Source organism: Malaclemys terrapin, chromosome 12 (genome assembly GCF_027887155.1).
Source record: "Malaclemys terrapin pileata isolate rMalTer1 chromosome 12, rMalTer1.hap1, whole genome shotgun sequence".
NCBI lineage: Eukaryota > Metazoa > Chordata > Testudines > Emydidae > Malaclemys > Malaclemys terrapin.
In genome coordinates, this window is record NC_071516.1 from 2,271,793 (window position 1) to 2,293,250 (window position 21,458).

A 21,458-nucleotide genomic window follows, 5' to 3' on the forward strand; every position below is an offset into this window, starting at 1 on the left:
TGGGTGATGGCTGATGGGCCCCCAGCTGGACAGGGGGGTGGTAGCCACACCAGGGGGCATTGGCAATACTGGACACCTCCGTTGAGTTAAATATGAGAAGGAAGAGACCATGCTCTGAAACCTGAGATCTCTCCCTCTATTGGCCGAGGGAGGACGGAGTATTTACCAGCAGCTACAAACAGGTAAGACCAGGCCTTCTTCGCTACCACGTATACAATGTTAAAGGAAAGCCACAAACAATGCAAAATGTTTGAATATTTATTGACTGAAACTCAAAGCTGAGATAGAAGCACATCATCCACTCTCTCCTGTTACTGTTATCCAGGAAAGTCACACAACTATCTCAAAAATTCATTAAGAAAAAGAGAGAGACTGAAACATGTCAAAAATCTTTATCCTCACTCCTGCCACCCCTCCCACCCCCACCCCAAATAATCTATCTTTAAATACTAAAAAACCTGAAATAAGTGTGCAAGAAATGCAGGGTTCCTTAGTAGAAATGGAAGTTATTAAACTGCAAATTGTGCTACCCTCCCCTATTCAGAGAAACTGAAGTTCACTGACATTAACCACTTTCTCTTCAGATTTCTACTGCCACCTACTTCACATTGTAAAATGCATGAGAATATATCAGTCCCTAGCATCGTGTTCCTAATATGTTTTTTAGGAAACACACCTGTAATTCTCAGACAATCGTAAAGGTGCCACTCTCAAATCTGCAGAAACAGCTCAAGAAAAGAGTTGAAAAATCAAAATTCTGCTGTTACCCCACAGCAACTGGGGGGAGGGGGAAATCAGGCCAATGTCTGTGATTTATAAACTACCATATAAGTGCGAGGCATCTTGCATGTCTTGTAAAAAGATGAGGTTCCTGCTCCAAGGAGCTCAGTATTTAGTTCAGTTAATACACTTGCCAACAGTTCACCCACAAGACGATGTAGATCAGATCCATGCAGGAAACCATCACAAAAGCGAAATGGGTTTGAAAAAGGCTTTACATGGCACCTTTCATCCAGAGATCCTAAAGCCTTTTACAAATCACTTTACAAGCGACCACTTCTGGGGTGAAATCCAGCAGCTGTTTAACAGTACACAACTCCAGCACGTGACAGTTTGTAATGAGGAGTGAACTATATTCATTTGAAACTGCATGGGGAGATTTTAGTCAGAATGCAGTTATTCTGAATGTAATTTGCTCTCTGTTATCCTATCTGCATAAAGCAAACAAGCATCATGGGCTCTTTATAGAGTCACGCCCACAGTTTTATATCTCATTGGAAAGATGGCACCTTCTACATCACAGTGCCTTCTTGCACGATGCTAGGGCAATAGTTCCATATGGATTTAAAGGGAATGGAGCCACCTGCTGAAGACTTCCTGCAGCAATGGATTTTCCATAGCAGTCTCGCACCTAAGTACTAATAAGGCCTAACAGTGTTTAGCTTATCCAGCAAGTTCACAGCCCAAGGAGGGTGAAACGTAATGCTACTGCATTCTGCCTCCCAACTTCAATCAAGTCAGTGTCAGGAAATCTTTGGTGTCTAAGAAGAGGCTGATGGAAGTGGGCAATATGTATAAAGGAACACTAAGGGAGGGCTTGGCCAGGAGAAGAACAGACTGGGTGTGTCTATTACAGGTAATATAGTATGCACAGTTATGGATATCCATTGCTGTCACTGGATTGTCTACATTAAGGCTGATGCTGGTACTGGCTCTCTGTTGCAGTAAAGAAATCCTCCAGAACACTCTGTGTGTACTCAAAGGTAGGACGATCTTCTGGTTTGGTCTTCCAGCATCTCATCATTATATCATACAGCTCTTCTGGGCAGTTTTCTGGGCGCGGCATTCGGTATCCACGCTCCAGGGCACGGATCACTTCTGGGTTAGACATCCCTATAAACAATGGGCAGGAGGGAAACCGAGAATTAAAAACAGGTGTTTTCATTTTGATTTAACAACCCCTTTAGGGAGTGTGATCCCCCTAACATAAGGACAGGAAGAAAACACAGGAAGAGTGGTGGGGATGAACCCCCATACCACTACCTGGGAAAGGTACAGCAATCAGAGACAATGACATTCAAAGCATTATTAACAATCATTTTTTATCCCAATAAGAGAGATCAGTTACGAAGTCCAGTTCTGCATAACACTCCAAAAATAAAGACCACACTCTTCATTTAATAGGCAGCAGGTTTAAAACAAACAAAAGGTAGTATTTCTTAATACAACACACAGTCAACCTTTGGAACTTGTTGCCAGGGGATGTTGTGAAAGCCAAAACTATAACAGGATTCAAAAAAGAACTAGACAAGTTCATGGAGGATAGGACCATCAATGGCGTTCCTAGCCTCTGTTTGCCAGAAACTGGGAATGGGCAACAGGATGGATCACTTGAGAATCACATGTTCTGTTCATTTAACTCTGAAGCACCTGGCATTGGCCCTGGGTTTCAAAGGTGCTGACCATCCACATTCAGTGGTGCTAAGCATCTCTGAAATCAAGCCATGTCTCAAGCTGGGTACTCAGAAATGGATTCATCTACGTTTAGTGGACACCTTTGAAACAACAGACCTTAATTTCATGTCTATTTCTCAGTCTCTAAATCTGGGACTCCTGCAGCTTCTGCTTTGGGCTCTGTGCACTTTGATGTCTACAAGTTTCAACTGGGGTGTATTTTTAGGCTATAGACAATGAGTAATCAAGGTTAAATTAAGAGCACCAGCTGGGTTTCAATCTTTCACACCATCCAGTCTGGGCTGGTACCTGCCCAAACAGCAAACGTGGATGAATTAATAATACATGTTGGTCAGAGATGTGACCATGCCATGCCCTGGGTACTCTGCCTTTTACTTCTTGTTCCAAGGCTTTGTCACCTGGCCTGTGCTCACGATCCTGTCTTCAGACACTGCTCCCCAACTTTTGTGGTTCAAAGTTCTCAATGCACCCTTCCTTCCCCGATACCTTTCTAACTTCAGCCAGAAGTAGATTATATGGACAAGCCAAGAATAGCATATGGAGACGTTTCAACTTTGTACCTGGGTATGGGGTCCGCCCATAGGTAACTATCTCCATCAGGAGGATTCCAAAGGACCAGACGTCTGATTTTATGGTGAAAGATCCAAAATTGATGGCTTCTGGTGAAGTCCATTTAATGGGAAACTTGGCACCTGGCAAATAGATCAAAATTGTCAGGTGTAACTCACATGCCAAGTGGCCAGAAGCGAGGCACATAGCAAGATAAGTAACTAACAGAAGGATCTATGGAGATGCAAGTTAAGTAGCCTCCATGCTACATTAACCTATGTGGTAACTTCTTCCACATGTCCTCGACATGCAAATTACGCCAACTCAGACTCCCGTGTACATGGGTAGGTGGGTGTAAGCAGACCTAAGGGAGTCCAGGTTACACCATCTTACACATCACCTCTGAATTGGGCTGTCCATGTGCATTTTGGCAGGCCTATTAGGTTATGCAGGCTGCATTTGCACGTGGCATCCACAGCAGCTCTCTCTACCTTCCCGGGCTGTGTACTCGTTATCCTCAATGATTCTGGCCAGCCCGAAATCGGCAATCTTGCACACCAGGGCGGCTGACACCAGGATATTGGCAGCTCTCAAGTCCCGGTGGATGTAGTTCCTCTGCTCGATGAAAGCCATTCCTTCTGCAATCTTTAGAAAGGGGAGAAAGTGTCTGTGAGCCACAGAAACAGACCCTTCATGGGCACCATGAAAGACATTAGCTGATCATTAACAAGCACCTGGAAACCAAGGACTAGAACAATGAGTGTGCAGTGAACCCTCTCTCTCCAAGAGGAAGTGGGGTGACAGACTAAATCTGTCCCCTAAAGAAAGGGTTGTTCATTGAGCTTCAAGACAGGGAATCAATTATGGCGAAGTCCAGGATTGTGGGTGGCATTCAGCCCTCTGCAGAGGGCCAACACGAAGCTTATGCACCACTTACATCCATGGTGGGGAGATGGCAGAGGACAGTGGCTGATGAACTGATGTATCAGAACCAGCCTTTGCAAATTTCCATGAACTGGAAGCTGGGATCTAACCTGTTCACCAACCGTCATGCACATGGACTCTCACAAACACCCACGAATTTGCAGACAAACACACTCCTCTTGAATTTGCCAGCACCCACACACATGATCATAACCCAAATCTGTTGCCACAGGCCCTCAACTCTATATCAAGACCTGTGGGAATATACTAGGCTCGTGTCTGCTTTTAAGCTGCCTCAGTGATAATCTTTTTCCTAATCTCACTATAACTGCACACGTGGAACTATCTCTGCTGAGCCCCCTGCCCCAATACATGAAGAAGAATGTAAGTGACAACATATACAGATCTCCCGTTAGGATGGAGAAATTCTATAGAACTGAGAGCAGCTCTCCCAGAACCTAAACATATGATGAGCAAAGTTCTCCCCCAGACATCTCTCTCATGGATTCAGTGGATGTGGTGCCCGAGATGTCTAACTGCGGAGTGGGAATTTTAAATTCAGCCTTGCCCATAGTAGCACTGAATATTACATCTAAATAACACTCCCTTATCTGACCACGCTCATATGTGGGAGAGCCCAGTAGATGGCACTCGCCTCAAACAACACAGAATGGTCATCAAGAGGCACTCAGACAGAGCAATGGGAGCAGAGAATGGGACACTAGGGATAAACCATGGAGCTGGAAAGGAAAGTATTCATGTGGATGAAGTATGCATACTGCACTTGCTTACCCCGTGGAGAATCTGGCCCATAGAATTTGGCGGCCTAAATTTTCAAATACTTGCACCTGTGATGTCTATGCAAAAAACCAAGTGCCACAGACACAAGAGGGTAATTTTACACTCAGGAACCTATTTGCACCCACAGTTACTCATTCTGAATGTGCAAACGTGCTGCTCACGCAGCTGCCCAGGAGCTATTTGCATGTATTGCTGCCTCTCTCTGGAAAAGCTGGAGGAAATATTCACGTGTTTGCATTAAAGGTTCTAGCTAAGCCCTTTGTGAAGGCTCAGATCCAGAAAAATGATGTGCACAAGTGCATATCTAATTTGCAGAGGCATTTACCTGAGGCCATGTGCTCTAGTGCAGAGGTTCTCAAACTGCGGTCCGCAAGCTCCATTCAGGTGGTCCGCAGATAGTTCCCTCTAAGGTGCGCGCCTGGGCGGCCACACACCAGAGAATGAAGGGCCACCCACCTAATTAGTGGAGCCGCACAGGTGTGGCTCCACAAATTGGGTGCCTGGACCCTGGAGAAGATGCACATGTGAGGTGAGGTGGTGGCCTTGGGGGGGGGAATAGGGGATAGGTGGAAGGGGCAGTGGGGTGAGAAGAGGGGGTGGGGGGAATTTGGGATGTGCAGGGTGGCGGCCAGAAAAAGAGGCAACTTTCCGCAGCTCCAGGGCTGCAGCTTCCAGGGAGACGGCCCTCCTTCCCAGCCCCAGCTCTGCGGCGGGGGGAGAGACCCCCTCCTTCCCAGCCCCAGCTCTGCGGCGGGGGGAGAGACCCCCTCCTTCCCAGCCCCAGCTCGGGGGGCTGCCGCAGTGGGGGAGAGTGGGCACATCCATCATATTAGAAAGGTAAGAATACTGATATTAAAATATGAGTTGTGTGCTTTTATTTGTAGAAAAAAAAATGTTAATTATGACTTTTTATATAGCGCTTTCATCCAAAGCACTTTACAATAGTTAGCTAATGGTACAAACAACATTTGGAAAGATCATTAAGTGGTCTGCCAAGACCCTCAGCAATTTTCAAGTGGTCTGCGGAAAGAAAAGTTTGAGAATCACTGTGCCGGTGGATGGGGCTGAACCAGGAGACCTGGGTTCTATTCCCAGCTTTGCCATCAGCTTGGGCATGACCTTGTGCAAGCCATGTCATATTTCTGCCTCTCCCACCTTTAGCTTGTCATTTTGAGGGTAAGCTCTCCAGGCCTCAGATACAGTCCAAAAGCCCTGGTCTGCATGAGAAAATTAGGTCTGTTTAACTAAGTCAGTCTAGAGTGTGAAAAATCCCCTGCCCAGTATAGTTAAGCTGACCTAAGTCCCTCTATAGACAGTACTAGGTGGATGGAAGAATTCCTCCATCGACTGCCTCTCGGGGGAGGTTGAGTCCCTTTACTAACAAGAGAATCCTTCCCGTCAGTATAGTTAGTGTCTACACTGAAGCGCTGCAGCTGTGTCACTGTATCATTTGACGTGCAGACAAGTCCTTACCAGGGGCTAGTCTACACTTCAGAGGGTTTGCTGATGCAGCTATACCAGCATAGCTACACGGCAGAGCTGCCTAGCGTAGACACAGTGCATGCGGACAGAAGAAGGTTTTTCTTCCAGCATACCACCACCACCTCCCTGAAGCACATTAGCTACACTGACAGAACCACCCTTCTGTCAGCATAGCTGCGTTTACACTGGGGATTTTACTGACAGCTATGCTGGAGAAGGGGTGTGGCTTTTAACATGCTGACTGACATAGCTATGCCGGCAAAATTTAGTAGTGTAGACTTGGCCTGTGTATATGTACTGTGCCTATGACCCTGGGACCGGGACCTTGGCTGGGGCTTCTAGCTGCTACTGAAATAGAAATACTAATACATTTGGATGCACAATCAGATCACTTCACACACAAATTAGATGCACAACTGCACATCCAACTTATCTGAAGAGCTGGTTCTGAAAATGTTATTTCAAAAGCTATTTTCAGGGAGCATTTTGTGAACTCCTGTGAAATCTTTTCCTTTCCTTAGCCCTATCTTCAACCCACTTTCCCTTCTGCTAGGAAACTCCTTTTAGGCATGGCTTCTGCTAACATACTTGTGCCAGGCAGTGTGTATGGAGCAAACGTTCATTATGCCCCTTTCCAGGAGCCTTGCCCAAGACAACACTAGTCTTATGTTTAAAATCGTTTCCCAACGTTGGGTAAAGTGGAAAACAGTTAGAGCCTTGGGGAGCCAGAGACAGTGGCCGGTGGTTCAAAGCATGACTTTCTGACAGAGTAAAGAATGCCCTGGCTGGAAAGCTACATGGCCCTGCCCGAGTACCGTGATGTCTGGCAGAAAGGTTTCAGAGCTGGAGCCACCAGGTGGCCTGTGGCTTGTAAACCAGATCACCCATACACACAGTTATTTCTGCTGCTCCTCTGAGTTTCACACTTGGCAATTAGCTGACTTCAGCCATAAACCACTGTATCCTGGAGACAGGAGAGAGCAAGTCTGGGTGACCAGAAATAAAATGGAAACTTTCCCCATCTAGACTCCCACAAAGAAAAGTCACCAGAAGCAGTAGTAAATTCTATGGCCACTGGACAGCATAAAACCGAGGCCCTTAATAGACACAGACTCCTCCAGATCCTGACATGGGAAAGGCTGGGACTGGTTCTCTGCCAGATAGCCGACCAACTGGATCCTTTACAACGCTACCCAGCTGCACAGTCCCCAGACCTCTAACTGCCAAATGCTATAGTTAAGGGGTTAATCATCAGAGAACAGACTACTTCCCCTTCAGCCACCACCACACACCTGCTTCTCCTAAGCGTCACACAGCTGTACTGTGGGGCCCAGGGACAGTTGTGAACAAGTGGCCGGTTGTTTCAGAGAGCGGAGTGAGAACACCAACGCATCAGAGGAGACGCAGAGAAAGAAAACTCACTGGATTATTTCCAGGTTTCCCTTTCCCAAAGCAGAAAAAGCACCAGGTCCTCCCCCACACCTGCACATTTTCCTGGAGCCTACGAGGCCTATTTGCATATTTTCAAATCAGGCTCACAACTCTCCATTGTTAGATCCTGAACAGTTGAATTCTTCACAGAGCCTAGTTGGTCTCTACCCACTCCCTCATCATCAGGTTTTACCAGGGAGGAACCTCCCAGGCAGGGGTTTGCTCCCAGCAGCTACTGACCTACAGGCCAAATATTTCTCCTGATCATTTCAGCTTTTGAGTCTAACACACTTCCTTCCAGTAACACAGTTTGGCCCTTTATACCTCCCAATTGCATCCCAAACACTCAGCTGTTACAACTCACAACCCCGAGAGAGGTAAGGAAGTATTGCTCTTTGCCTTTTAAAGACAGGCAGCCTGGCACTCATCTTACTTACACGTCAGTACTTGACACTGCCCTCAGCAAGAGAAGGGGCAGGCCTCGAGTTCAGGGACTTGCTCAGTGACACTGAATTAAGTGGCACTCCAGGGTTCCTGGTACCCACTCCCATGCTCAGTACTCTAGACCACATTGCCTTTGAGTACAAGGGCCCTTCTGCTCTGTAACCATCCCAGTCTGCAGTCTGGCCTCTCCAGCTCACACAGGGCTCACGAACGTGCCAAGAGACCAGTTGTTTTAACCCCAAAAGGTCAATTGCTGCGGAGACTTGAGGCCTTAGCGCAAAGACCTTCAGCACAAGCTGGCCTGGCTTTTCTCTCACCACTGGCCACTGTGCACAGCTCCATTCCTCCTCCGTGGCTTCCCAGGCCACCCTTATGCCCTCACCATATTCCCTCCTCACCTGGGCAGAGAAATCAATCAGCTTCGGGAGAGGCTGCTTGTTGCCTTCATCGCTTTTCAGGAAATCCAGCAAACTGCCTGCAAAGGACACGACAGGGAAGTGGTCAGGGCCTGGGCAGCATGTTCTGTCTGTCGCCAAGCCCTGGGTCATGGCCTGCAAACTTAGCGCACTCCCCACACCTGCTCAGGGAAACGCAGAGGGGCGCACTACAGAACCAGCCTCCCAGGAGCGATTTCTCAATCCTGCACGTCCCCAGAGCTGCAACCAGAGGGATTCAGGCAGAAGATGGGACCTCTCATGCTCTGATCCGCGAGACGTGTCTCCTGCCTCCCTTCTGCATGCCTGCAGGGTGGGGTTAGTCTGGGGGGAGGAGGGGCGCTAGCTCGACTCCAAGGGTTTCTCATGCTTCTTGCCGTTTTCTTTGTTCTCTTCCTGTCATTTCCCATGCTCCTTCCCTCTTTCCTGGCAACAACTTATCACATACTTCCAGCCACGAACCGTATCCTGGCCAATTGCACATGGGCAACGCACTCCTCCCACACCCAGGGACAGCACGTGTGGAGGGGTACGGGCAACCGTGTCTGTCTGGGGCTGCCAAGGAGCATACCTCGCCTACCCCCGGGCGGGCCCTGAATAGCGTTACCACCTGGTATTAGTGCACTCGGGGCTCCATCTCTCTCTCTGCCCCAGAGGCAGGTCAGCTGGGGCGGGGAGAGTTACCTTGTTCCATGAATTCAGTGATGATGTAAATAGGCTCTTCCTTGGTCACCACCGCGTGCAGCTTCACCAGCTTGTCGTGCTGCAGGCTCTTCATCAGGTTTGCTTCCGCCAGGAAAGCTTCCACGGACATGCTCCCTGGCTTCATGGTCTTCACCGCTACTTTGGTGTGTTTGTTGTAGGTGGCTGGAAGGGATAGGAGGACACTAGGATGCTTCAAGGCCATTCCCAACCTGCCTGGAGCTGCTGACACCATTAGCTGCTTTGAGAGCAAAACTGTACAGGGCTTCCTCTCTTCCAGTGGCCATGGCCCTCTCCCACTCTGCAGTTACAGCTCTGTCCTGTTCTAGTTACAGGTCAGGAACCTGATCCAGGTGCTAGCACCCCTGAGGCTGCTCATCTCTCTTCCTCCACCCATAGTGCCTCAACCCCTCCCAATTCGCACCAAGGCTTCTCTGCCCTGGGAGATCATTAGATTTCAGAGGCATGACCCTGGTTTGTATGGACACACTTGCTACATGAAGGCTGGTGGCTAGACATATCCTTCAGTGCTCTTCCCCCGTTCACGTGGCCCAGCCCCGAGAGGCAAATCATAGGAGAAAAAGAAAAGCAGAATTTGGTTTCATATATCCAATTATTCAAATCCTCCCTTCTCTGCCGCTGGAGAGATCATTTATTTACCTGCCTCCTTCCAGTGGCCTTCCTTCCTTATTGCCTACTATATCCCTCACCTCTTGCCTTCAGAGCCCCTTCATCATTCCATCTTCTGGCTTCCCTTTCCCCTTGACCCCCAATTCTTGCTCTTACCCATCCAGACTTCTCCAAATTGCCCAGCTCCCAGCTTCTTCTCCAGCTTCAGGGATTCCCGGGGTATTTCCCAGGCATCTTTCTCCCAGGGTTTCTGTGGCTTTGGCGCAGAGCAGGGGAAAGTGAGCTTCTGACACAGCCCATCACTTTGGCCTGAAAAAGAACAAAATCTAGCGATCAGGATCAGTCTTTTCTGCCAGGCAGGGTGAGTCTGGGCTACAAAGCTCTGGGCCTGCTCCTCTCCGACTAGTAATAGCATAAGGGCCAGCGTAGATGCAGGTGTTTTCACCGCACGCAGGATTTCACGACTCACATAACAGTCTGCCACGTAAATAATGCCATTCAGTCCAGCCCTAAGGACCGTTTTTGCTTTAATAGGATAAACATTCATCCGCATGGCGTGTGACCTGGCGTGTGAAGTCCCCTCTATGCACTAAGTAGGTACAGCTCAGGAAGCTTCCCCACAGTGCCCTGCATCCTGGGTTTTTGGAGGCCGGGGAGCACAAGCCACTTCTGGAGTATGGGAAAGTTTCTGACTGTGCAGCTCTCCAAGCCTCTGCTCCTGCATGCAGATCGCTAGGTGTGGGGGTAGTCTGGGGATGTGGATGCCTGTCGCTAAGAACTGGACTACAGCCATCAAAATTATGTCCTAGAGCATCAAACCAGCTGTCAAGCACGAACGACTTGCAGGCACCAATGACCAGGGCTGGATTCAAAGCAGTAACCTAGAGGCAGAAGACTCTGTAACTGATAGACAGCCCGTAAAATGAAGGGAAAACCAGGAACGAAGTCTTGACGGGCAGAGAGAGGGACAGAGGCAGCAGGAGTGAGGAGATGCTGCAGGGAGATGAGCCTCTAGGGAAGCCGCCTGCCCATGGTGATAGCAAGGCAGCCCGGAGGCGGCAGTGTGCACAGGCAGCACTTTCTCCATGGAGGACCCAGCGCATGTAACGTAGGACTCACCCTTATAGTGGCTGACCAGATCCTGGAGCGTGGCAAAGCTGTTCCGAGGGGAGATGTAGAAGCCACCGCTGTCCAACGTCCGGATCTTATAGTGCTTCACTGTCTCCCCATTTTGGGGATCAAAGTCTCTGACAGACAAGGAGTAGCTCCCTGATTCAAGAGACAGACACGCAAATGGAGACTCCAGGGGTATCGGCAGGCCCTGTTGAAAGCGGGTAGCTACAGGCTCCTGCTCTGTAGAGCTTCCACACTTGCACAGGTTACCCCAGTAATGCCAGCCTGAGCTCCCCTCCACCACACCACTGCCTACTGCCCATGCCACAGCAACCTCCCCACTATGCAACCCAGTGCATTGCTGCCAAGGGCAGCTAGTTCAACAGCCTGCAGCCGTGCTCAAGGGAAAGCAGCTCTGCTAACCGCTCCTCCCTTCTCCCTTAAGTGCCCGCATCCCTTTGTCTGTTGCAGGGATTTCCAGAAGCATGGCAGTGGGATTTCTAGGCTGACACTCAACCCCTTACACCAGGAAGAGTTTGCAATGGGTTTGTTTACTGAAGCACTGAGCTGAGAAGCAGATAAGCTCTGCCCTCCCCATCATCTGCTCCTCCTAACCTCAAGAGGAGTGTCAAATCGTGTCATTTCCTGCAAGCCCACCCCTCCCACACCAAATAGGGTGTTTTGCAACATTGCGGGTGACAGCAATACTTTAGCAGAACTGTATGTTCTGGTAGCAAGAGGAACCAAGTTAGACGCCCAGAGCAGAGAAGGGACTCGTAAGGGGGAAACTTTCAGACCGCTGTTCTTTCCCTGCCTGATAACTGCTGCATTGTCTGGATCAGAATCACCCACCCCCACCCAACCTCCTCCTGCCCTGTCCCAGACAGCAGAGGCCTTCTGATTCCACAAGGGGCAGCACCCCCTCTGCTGCCCCCTTTGTTACCTCTCGTCGTCTCGCTGTCTCGGATCATGAAGGACCCAATCATGTTCCCCGGCGCAAGGAGGTGACGCTCTGCATCTTTCCGGCTGACTCCTTTGAAAAACCACCTGTAGGGCGAGACCAGAGCTGACCCCAGCCACCCGCGCTGAGCACGCAGGTGGCTTCCCAGCTTTTCTGCTTCTCAGATATTCCTGAAACTCTGCCCATTTACGCCTTTCCAGGACAGACTCAAGCCGAGGGTGCTGGGGAGTCACGGGAGACTCCAGGACAAGCAGCCTGGATTGCCATGGTGTTTCTACAACACAGCACTGCTTTGTCAGGGTCATTCCCTGTCAATGTAACATGGCAGTTACAGCTCCTGTGTCTCCATCACTGGGCTGTGAAGACCTCACTCCACCCCACCATTGTCTGTGCTCTGGGGTACTCACCAGGGCTTCTATGTCATGCCTTTCCAATGGATCTCCCTGGGACACAGGAACAGGAAGGAGGCATCCCGGGTGATCTCTCCCCCTGGCCTCACTTTCTCCTCTGGACTCTGAAAAGCCAGGGTTGGGGGGCTGGAGCCCACATTTAACCATCCCTTCTGCACTCCGGGCATTCCCACTCCCTGAAGGAGTGAGTGGTGGAGAAAGGCCTGGGCAGAATTAGGGCAGCTCATTCTCTGGGTGTGGGGGGAAGGGCAGGGAAAGCTTATGGTTCCCATGAAGGAGGAGAAGGCATCTGTGGGGCAGTGGGAAGCGGAGACTCTGGTGGCCAGCCCCAGGTCTGTCTCTAGGCAGGAGAAGAGTTTAACCTTCCTGGAGACGCAGCAAGCGGAAGCAAAGATCAGCAGAACAGAAATGAGAAGGTTACGCCTGAAAAGGCAGAGAACGGCAGACACGATGGGCAGCGGAGTGCAGGTTATTCAGCTAAAGAGGGATCTGTGAGGTTATCCCTGCACAGAGATCCTGCTCCACCCAAATGAATGGCAGACTCACTCTTCTGTCTCCAGGGAGTTTACCCGGGCAACGTAGTTACTAGGGATGTAGCCTTCTTGCCCGGTCAGCGCCTTTGCTCTCCACCACTCTCCCGACCTGAGGAGAGACAGACATGAGATTGCTCCCATCACCCGACATTGCTATGGGAGTCTGCAGTGCATTTCCAGTCCTCCCTACCCCCCAAAGGCAGCAGTTCTAAGGCATCTCTGATGCTGCACCCCAGGCCATGAAGCCCTGTAGCAGAGGAAACTCTACCGGGCCATAAGCCTAGAGAAGCGTAATCACAGGGAATACGCCTTCAAGGCTCCCCAGGACCCACAGAGCCAGGGCACAGCGAGGGGTTGCCAGGCCCGCAAGAAAAACAGGCTAGTCTTACGCAGTCACTCATTTAACCTCAATGCCTTCCAGTCCCGCAGCCAGGGAGCAAGGGGGCCGGGGCTGCACTTACTTCTCCAGGACCTTCAGCTGGTCTCCTTTTTTGAAGCTCAGGTCCTCATTGTGTATCGCTTCATAGTCATACAGGGCCAGGACGATGGAGTCATCAGAGCCTGCAGGGCAGAACACACACCCCGTCCCTCAGAATGGCAGAAGAGCTTCTCCTGGGCACGGGCAGCGGGAAGCAATTGACTCAGACACGAGACATCCTCACCCCTCTCTGTCCACAGATCACGGGGACCCCTCCATTATTCCAGTGGATCCTTCACCCAGAGGGAGCACTGGCTGTGCATGCACAATTAGTCCTGGCTGACCCCACATGGTTTCCCCTGATGGATTCCAACCCTGACTTGCCAGGATCAGGCCCCTCTGGTGGGGTCCTTCTCTATTCACCCAGCCAACCCTGTTATAATAGTGGAGTCCCCTCCACTCCAATAGAAAACAAAGCCAACAGCAAAGCGCTCGTCTCCCTCACAGTAACGTACACACTCACGCCTCCCCTCCCAACACACAAACACACTGGTGCACAGCAGGGACTGCAGACCTGGGGGAGGTTCCGTGGGGGGGTAACGATTTATGGACTTGTCTGTTTTCAGGTTTTTGATGAGCTTGGGACATGCCTGAGCATCCAGAGGCATCACACTGAGACCATTACAGTCGCTGGCACCCAGGACCCAAGTGGAATCTGAACTCAGGTTCCCAAAGGTGAAAGGCTGGTGTATTACATGCAACGCTCAGACATCTCGTACTAGGGAAGGGTCCAACCGGGGCACCGGAACAGATCCTCTGCTCTGGGGGAGTTTGAACCAGATCTAAAGGCTGCAGTTCACATTCATCTCCAATGCTCGCTCCAAACAGAGCTGCCGGCAGATCATATTTTATACATACCATTCGCTGGGTGGGGCTGAGTCGCGCTGGAGGCATTATTGTTCTGGAAAGCAAGACGGGGGGAACGGTTAGAGTATGAAGTCCCCAGACATCACACAGACCAATCACTCCCCTGCGGAATGGAGATGGGCCGTGGACAGCCCTGGAGACCACGTGGAGAGGTCATACGGAGGGAGATTGGGCTCAGCAGAGCTGGGAGTTGCACCATGAAAGTCTGGATGGACAGTGGGATGGAGCACACGCTCCTGTGGGGTGCCACAGCCCATTATGGATGACGAACTCCTGCAATATTTATTTTCTCTCTTTAACCCATTCACTGCTGACCTCTAGTGGAACCATGACCTTCATCTCCTCCTCCTCCTCTTCCTCCCTCTCAAGTGTCTTCCTCCTTCTCTGACCCCTTTCTCTCTTTTTCATTCTCCATTAGCTTCTTCATTTCCATCAGCTTACCCTCTTGCCCGACCCCGGGAAGGATTGCAATGCATTTGCATTCCCAACCCAGAACAAACCAGCATTACCCCCAAGCCACAGGCACCGTGACGGGTGACAAGTAGACTCCTGCTGGTGTGCTGGTCCCAGATGCCCCAAGAGCAGGTTGTCCTACTGCCTACGTCAAATCCAAACAGAAACATTGGCTGGTTGGGGGGGGGGGGGGGGAAGAGGTTCCGTAGCTCCCTTTTCTCTCTTCTAATGGCTGGATCTTGCACCTCATTTACCTTTGCCCCTGGCCTTGACCCATCGGTAAATACAACAGCAGCAGTGACCTTCCCTAGCGCTCAGAAAGAAATTTCCACTGACATTCCCACTTACTTTCTTGTTAGTGGATGTGGGGTCTTTCACGTAGTGGGGCTGCAGGAAATTAGGGCTAGAATCAGCTTTGAAGTCCTTGCCGTGCACTCTGGCATCCTTGGATTTCACACAGCCCATCCTGCAGCGGAAAGAAGAGAAAGAAATAGAGTTTCACCGGCTCAGTGCTGCACAGAAAGGAAATAACTTTAACACTGACAAACCCATGTTCACGCCTACACAGCCATCAGATCCCCACTCATCTAGCCTGCTCGGTCACCAGCAGCGGCCAGTGCCAAGTGCTGGAATCCCACAATGAACAGCAAAACCAGCCCAGAGGAAAATCTCTCCCTAACCCCAGGCAGTTCGCGGTTGGCTTACATCATACAGCAGGAGTATTATCACGACTCCCTCCAAAGGAGCCCAAAGACGGTAGAAACTTCCCAAAAGGGAAGGAATCCTGACCCCAAGGAGCTTACAAAATATCATTAGACAGGGGGAAGCGTGAGGGGTCTTGGCAGGAGGATATTGTGGTTACTCAGGAAGGGCTAGACCATCATCGTGAAACTAGGAGATGTTTTTAAATTTGTTTTATTCAGAGAAAAGAGAGGTCTGAGTAGGTGAATTTCACGAGGGCATCACAGCGGAGAGGGGCCTGAAGGAAGGACATGATTGAGGAGAACTGGGGACCTTTCAGACCGAGCGTCCCATGCCGAGGGACAACAGAAGGCACCCGGAGACAGCTGGGGGAGAAGTGACAAAAGGCCAACACCACTGGCAGTGCAGGGGAGGCGAGGAGTGAGGACATCCCGTTTCTCACAGTTCTGGCTCACAGAGCGGAGAGAAAACTCCTCAAACAGCCGCAATCACAGCCCTAGCAGTATGCTCCCAGACATGGCCACTGGCACCGCCCACTTGGGAGGATCTTTGGGGACCGAGATACCAACCACCAGGGCTGGCTCTGGGTATTTTGCCGTCCCAGGCAAAAAAGCCTCCCGCCGCCCCCCACCCCCTGGCGGGGAGCGCAGCAGGGGAGGGCGGCGAGCCCGGCCACGGCCCCGCTCTCCCCGACCGGCCGGAGCGCCGGGGGGAGGGCGATGAGCCCGGCCACGGCCCCACTCTCCCCGGCCGGCCGGAGCGCCGGGGGGAGGGCGATGAGCCCGGCCACGGCCTCGCTCTCCCCGGCCGGCCGGAGCGCCGGGGGGAGGGCGATGAGCCCGGCCACGGCCTCGCTCTCCCCGGCCGGCCGGAGCGCCGGGGGGAGGGCAGCGAGCCCAGTCGCGGCCCCGCTCTGGGGCCGGAGCGCCGCCGGGGGCCCCCAACAACCCCAGTATGTTTAAAAAACAAACAAAAACAAAAAAAAAAAACCACACCAACCCCGAGCGCTGCCCCCCTCCAGGTGCCGCCCCAAGCACATGCTTGGTAGGCTGGTGCCTGGAGCCGGCCCTGCTAACCACGGACCAAACACCGGGGCCTGTACTCAGACAAGACTCCCACCGGCCCAGATCCTGAGCCCTGCTGGGCAGCCACACTTCCTATCAGCTTTCAGTGGGAATCGCAATCGCACAGCTCCGCTGCAGCCGCGGGCCACTGGATTCAGTGCGAGTTCCCCTCAGCGAAGGCGGCAGGACTTGGCCAGATAATGATCATCCTTGTTAAAAAAGAGAAGTCTTTGTGGTGGCCAAAGCACCCTCCAAACACTAGTGAATCTGCGCCCCTGCGAGGGAGGGAAGGACATACACACCGATGGTCTGGTGAACACTCCAACACCCACAAGAGTAACAGGTGTTCAGCACCCTGGAAAATGAGTCCGCCAGTCACCGGCTCTGCCGCACGCGTCCCCCTTGCAGTAGTGCCTGTGCTCAACCCTGCTCAGCAAACTGCATGGGACTTTCTGGGCCTCAGAGTCCGGGGAAGGCAAAACGGTGTTCCCTGTCTTTTGTTCATCCAAGCCTTCCCCATGACTGTACTGCCTGACTCCAGGCTCACTGCTGTATGCTCAGCGTTTTCATCTCGCTTGGCCTGCATGCTATTTTTGAATCATATTTCATCAAAAACAGCCGCGTTGTGGCTGTGATCGCAGGCTTGAGGCGGTAGAGTAGCTGATTAACTGCGTTTTAAATAGACATAGGGCCCGAACCACAGAATTCAGATGCAGGCCAAGATGTCCCCACACTTCAAGGACTTTCACACCAAGGGGTCAGCGTTGGTCTATTTGCGCAATGGTGCTGGATCTAAAATTTGCATCAAAACCAGTGATTGGGGGCTTGCTTAAAAAGAAAACCCCAATGTAAAAATGTCATTAAGGTTTCATGTCCCTCCTGCCCCCACCTGCAAGGTCTTTCCACAAGTCAAGATTTACAGGCATCGTGTTGGAAGAACGGGGGTCCAACAGGACTACCACCACAGGAGTGACATTGTGGAACAGCCTTCCAAGGGGAGCAGGGGGGGCATAAAACCTAACTTGTGATAAGACTGAGCTTGATAAGATTATGGTGGGGATGGTATGATGAGATGGGCCACATGCCATTGCAGGCAATTTGTGACTGCTAGTAGCAAATACCCCCAATGGCTGGAGATGGGGAGGGCTCGTAGTTACCACAGAGAATTCTTTCCCAGGTGTCTGACTGCCGGGTCTTGGCCTACAGGCTCAGGGTCCAACTGACGGCCATATTTGGGGTGAGGAAGGAATTTCCCCCCAGTTCAGATTGGCAGAGACCCTGGGGGGTTTTCACCTTCCTCTGCAGCATGAGGCCTGGGTCACTTGCAAGTTTAAACTAAGCTAGAGTAAATGGTGGATTCTCTGTAACTTGAAATCTTTAAACCATGATTTGAGGCCTTCAGTGACTCAGCCAGAGGTCAGGGGTCAGTGACAGGAGGGAATGGGTGAGGTTCTTTGGCCTGCGATGTGCAGGAGGTCAGACTAGATGATCACAATGGTCCGTTCTGGCCTTAAAATCTACCCCAGCTGTGAGCTCAAAGGTTGGAAAGCAGGTGAAGGTTTCTAAGCTGTCACAAGGACTGTAACCAGAAGGGGAGCAAACAGGAGATTAGTTCTAACACAGCGATCTCCTGCCACCATGTAAGCACCGTGTTAAGATCGTGACTGGTAAACAGAAGAACAACAGAACCGGAAATCAATGGCCCCAAAATGGCACATCAGATGTAAGTCCTAATTGGGGGACAAAATAATGAGGTGATGGGCTATTCCACCCATTACTCCCTTTTGGGGGCTGTGAAAAGACACTTTGGGGAGGACCAAAATGAGAAGGGTAGACTGAAGGCACCATCTTCACCATCATGACTGCTACCCTCACAATCTCCTGGGACCCCCAAATCCTCCGATGACATTGCCACCTCCCCCAGCTCCCACTAAATCCCGAGCACCACTTGGAACGTGAGCAGCGCTCGAGTCAGGCCAGAATGCTGTTCCGGTACCTTTTTTTTTTTTTTCCTTTAAGAGCCGGAACGGCGTTCTGGGACTTCTGCTGGTCCTCAGCTAGGCAGGTCCTTTCCCCTCCCCAGCAGGGGAGCAAGGGGACTGGAGGCACCAGGAGCCTGGGCATGTTGGGAGCCAGGTAGCAGGGCCACCCAGAGAGCAGCACACCATCCCCAGACCCTCTCTGCTCCCTCCGGGAGCCTCCCACTGCCCTGGAGTGGAGCGGTTATTTATTGGTTTAGGACTGGCACATGGAATGTGAGACTGGGTTCCTGCTGCCACCCCTTCCTCCTGTGGCCTTTTCCTTCCCCACTTGATTTCTTCTCCTTTCTTTCTCTCTCCTTTTGCCTTCTGTTTAATGGAGTCTGGCTCAGCCCAGCCAAAACAACTGCATCTTTTGCAACACTGCTGCGAGCCTGGGACCAGCGGAGCTAAAAGCAGTGCCCTCAACAGCCTGGCATTGGTACAAGTTTGCCAGGTCTCCAAGTGGCTGTTAAGACCATGTGCTGGGCCAGCGTTCTCTAGCCGCGAGATTGCAAGTAAGAGTCTGCACTGGAGACAGACGTTACATTTTCTGTCTTTCCTGTTCTGTTCTCTCCACTCTTGTGTGTTTGTCTTGTTTTATCTTGCAGGAAACGGGGCCGGACTTTAACAGCAGCAGCAGCTCCAGACCATTTCAACTCCCTGTTTCTCTTTTGCCCAGGAAGGTCTCAGAGTGGTAGCTGTGTGAGTCTGTATCAGCAAAAACAACGAGGAATCCTTGGGGCACCTTAGAGACTAACATGTATTTGGGCATAAGCTTTCGTGGGCTAAAACCCACTGCATCGGATGCAATTTGTTAGGGTGCCACAAGGACTCCTCGTTGTTTTTCCAGAAAGGACTGTTATTACCATCTTTAAAACAAAAAAACCAGCTGTCAGACGGGGGTTTCCTTATGAAAACTCTCTACAGCTAATGGAAACAAGGGATATTGTTAAAATGAAACTTTGCTTAATACTTTACATGTCAAATGCTTTGTTTTCCCTGCTTCTCGGTATCCTTAATAAAAGATTATAAAGATTTTTAACACTGTTTGTCTTGGGGCTAAGCAGCCTGAGATCATCGTACTTGAAACCTCAAGCCGTGTTTAACTGTGTAGCATTGTACAGTGACTGGATCATGTTAACACCTTTGACTCTCTGGGCCCATTTATTCCATCACAATTAGCACAACAGTAGACAATTGCTGGGGGGGGAGACACAAGAAGGGAGAAAGTCACTCCGACAGCCAGCTACTCTGGTGAGCTCTGCCCATGGCCGTTCCCTCTGTTGGGAGCGGTCGTATGCACCCAGAACAAGATTCCCAGCGTACCCCTGCCCGCCACGGCACTGCCAGAGTGACACAAAACAATATGGGCACATTGGTGACTGAGGCCCTGAGAATTACAGGAATGGCAGCCACACAGCATAAGGGGTGGAACTAAGGGCAAATTATAACGCAGACACAGAAATCTCTTAACGGGCACATGTAGTATCTGCTCCTATGAGCAGACTCCTCCCCCCCCCCCAGTGAAACACCATACAAGGAATTAAAAGAAAAAAGGAATGGGTGAGCGGGGGGGGGGGGGGAATATATGGAGTACTCCTAGGGCTGAGGGAGTTCAGTGTGGGGTTGATGGGAGATGCAGGTTGGGGGAGCCCATCACATGATCTGAATTTGCCAAAGGGGAAGGACTTCTGGAGAAAAATCACAGAAGCAAGATGGAAACGACCCATGAGATCATGTCCCCAATTGCACATTCTCTAGGGCTCTGTCCAGCCTGTAGTTCTGAACATTCCAAGTGACGGAGCTTCCGCCACCTTCCTTGGGAGACTATTCCACTGCCTCAGGGAGCAATTCCTAACATTCACCTTCACTTAACCTCTCTAAATCTCATCCCATTCCTCCTCATGCTAGTCCCTTGCGCTGCCCCACGGCACCCTCCCCATCCCCGCCGTTTCTGGGTTCCTCATTGTCCTCTTACGTACTGAGAGAAGTGTGGCAACTGCCACCCCTCACTGGGCTTTTCAAAGTTCCCTGCAAAAGGTCAGTGAACCTTTAAAGTGTCAGCAGTGAACGGGCCACAAGAAGCAGAGACAGCGGAAAAAGCAGCTTCCTGGTGTCCTGTGGAGACCCCACTCAGAACGAGAGAAAGGAGGTGCTTGGTGCTGCAGATGGAAAGGGAAGAGAACCACAGCATAAGCAAGAGACGCCGTGTAACTGACAGCACGCACTGAACTCCTCCCGCCACGATGGAGACCAGGAGGGGGTGAGCAATGCGAAAGGGGGTTCTTTCACCAAGAGAGAAGTACAGCAAGAACTCCCTCGGCTCCCAGCAGGAGCACCTCTCAGGATAGGGCCGCTACCTAAGCCGCAGGCGAGGCTGTGAACAGCAACCTAAGAGACATTTGAAACCAGTTCTCCATTTTGGAAGGAACCTTGTAGCCTGCCCAGAGAGATAACCGCATTTCTCCAAACAGCAGAGAGAATCAGGCCCTTCCTCCCTCCCCAAGATCTGTTCTAGGGCTCCTCTACTCTGCCAGTACCAACCTCCTCAGAATCCAGGAGAACGTGCCCTCTCCAATCAGTGGTGCTGGAACTAGGGGTGCTACCACACCCCCTAGGTTGAAGTACTAATAACCAACACCACATACATGGTTTCCATCAGCAGCACCGCCCACTATAAAAATTGTTCCAGCCCCCCTGTCCCCAATAGATGCTCCCCTCCATTGCAATACACTGCTCCCTTGTAACACAGGTCTCCTACCACGGGGCTGCAAAGAGCCCCTCCAATGAGCTGTCGTGCACCTCATTTCTCAGGTGGAGCTACCAGACGGATAGACACTTGCCACGAACTTTATGAAGACCCCTTTGGGCCCCCTACATTAGGCTGGGGGCAAAGCACTGAGCAGCAATACAGCAATAACTGTCTATAAAGGGAAAATAAAGTCCCAGCAGAGGGCTTTAGAACAGGGCAGAGTCCTGGCCTT

At 51.1% G+C, this 21,458-nt stretch overlaps 1 protein-coding gene across 3 annotated transcripts in view; it reads right to left on the reverse strand.

Moving 5' to 3' along the window:
• Nucleotides 1-244: 244 nt before the first annotated feature.
• HCK (HCK proto-oncogene, Src family tyrosine kinase) overlaps nucleotides 245-21,458 on the reverse strand; it is a 31,288-nt gene continuing 10,074 nt past the window's right edge. For all 3 annotated transcript variants that reach the window (XM_054046388.1, XM_054046387.1, XM_054046386.1), the window contains exons 3-14: nucleotides 15,036-15,153; nucleotides 14,226-14,268; nucleotides 13,351-13,450; nucleotides 12,903-12,998; nucleotides 11,929-12,032; nucleotides 10,992-11,141; nucleotides 10,029-10,181; nucleotides 9,225-9,407; nucleotides 8,505-8,581; nucleotides 3,516-3,669; nucleotides 3,036-3,167; nucleotides 245-1,893 (exon numbers count right to left, since the gene is read on the reverse strand). In XM_054046388.1, the coding sequence (XP_053902363.1) occupies nucleotides 1,691-1,893; nucleotides 3,036-3,167; nucleotides 3,516-3,669; nucleotides 8,505-8,581; nucleotides 9,225-9,407; nucleotides 10,029-10,181; nucleotides 10,992-11,141; nucleotides 11,929-12,032; nucleotides 12,903-12,998; nucleotides 13,351-13,450; nucleotides 14,226-14,268; nucleotides 15,036-15,152 (1,512 nt within the window). In that variant the 5' untranslated portion in view covers nucleotide 15,153 and the 3' untranslated portion in view covers nucleotides 245-1,690. The remainder of the gene's footprint in view (nucleotides 1,894-3,035; nucleotides 3,168-3,515; nucleotides 3,670-8,504; nucleotides 8,582-9,224; nucleotides 9,408-10,028; nucleotides 10,182-10,991; nucleotides 11,142-11,928; nucleotides 12,033-12,902; nucleotides 12,999-13,350; nucleotides 13,451-14,225; nucleotides 14,269-15,035; nucleotides 15,154-21,458) is intronic.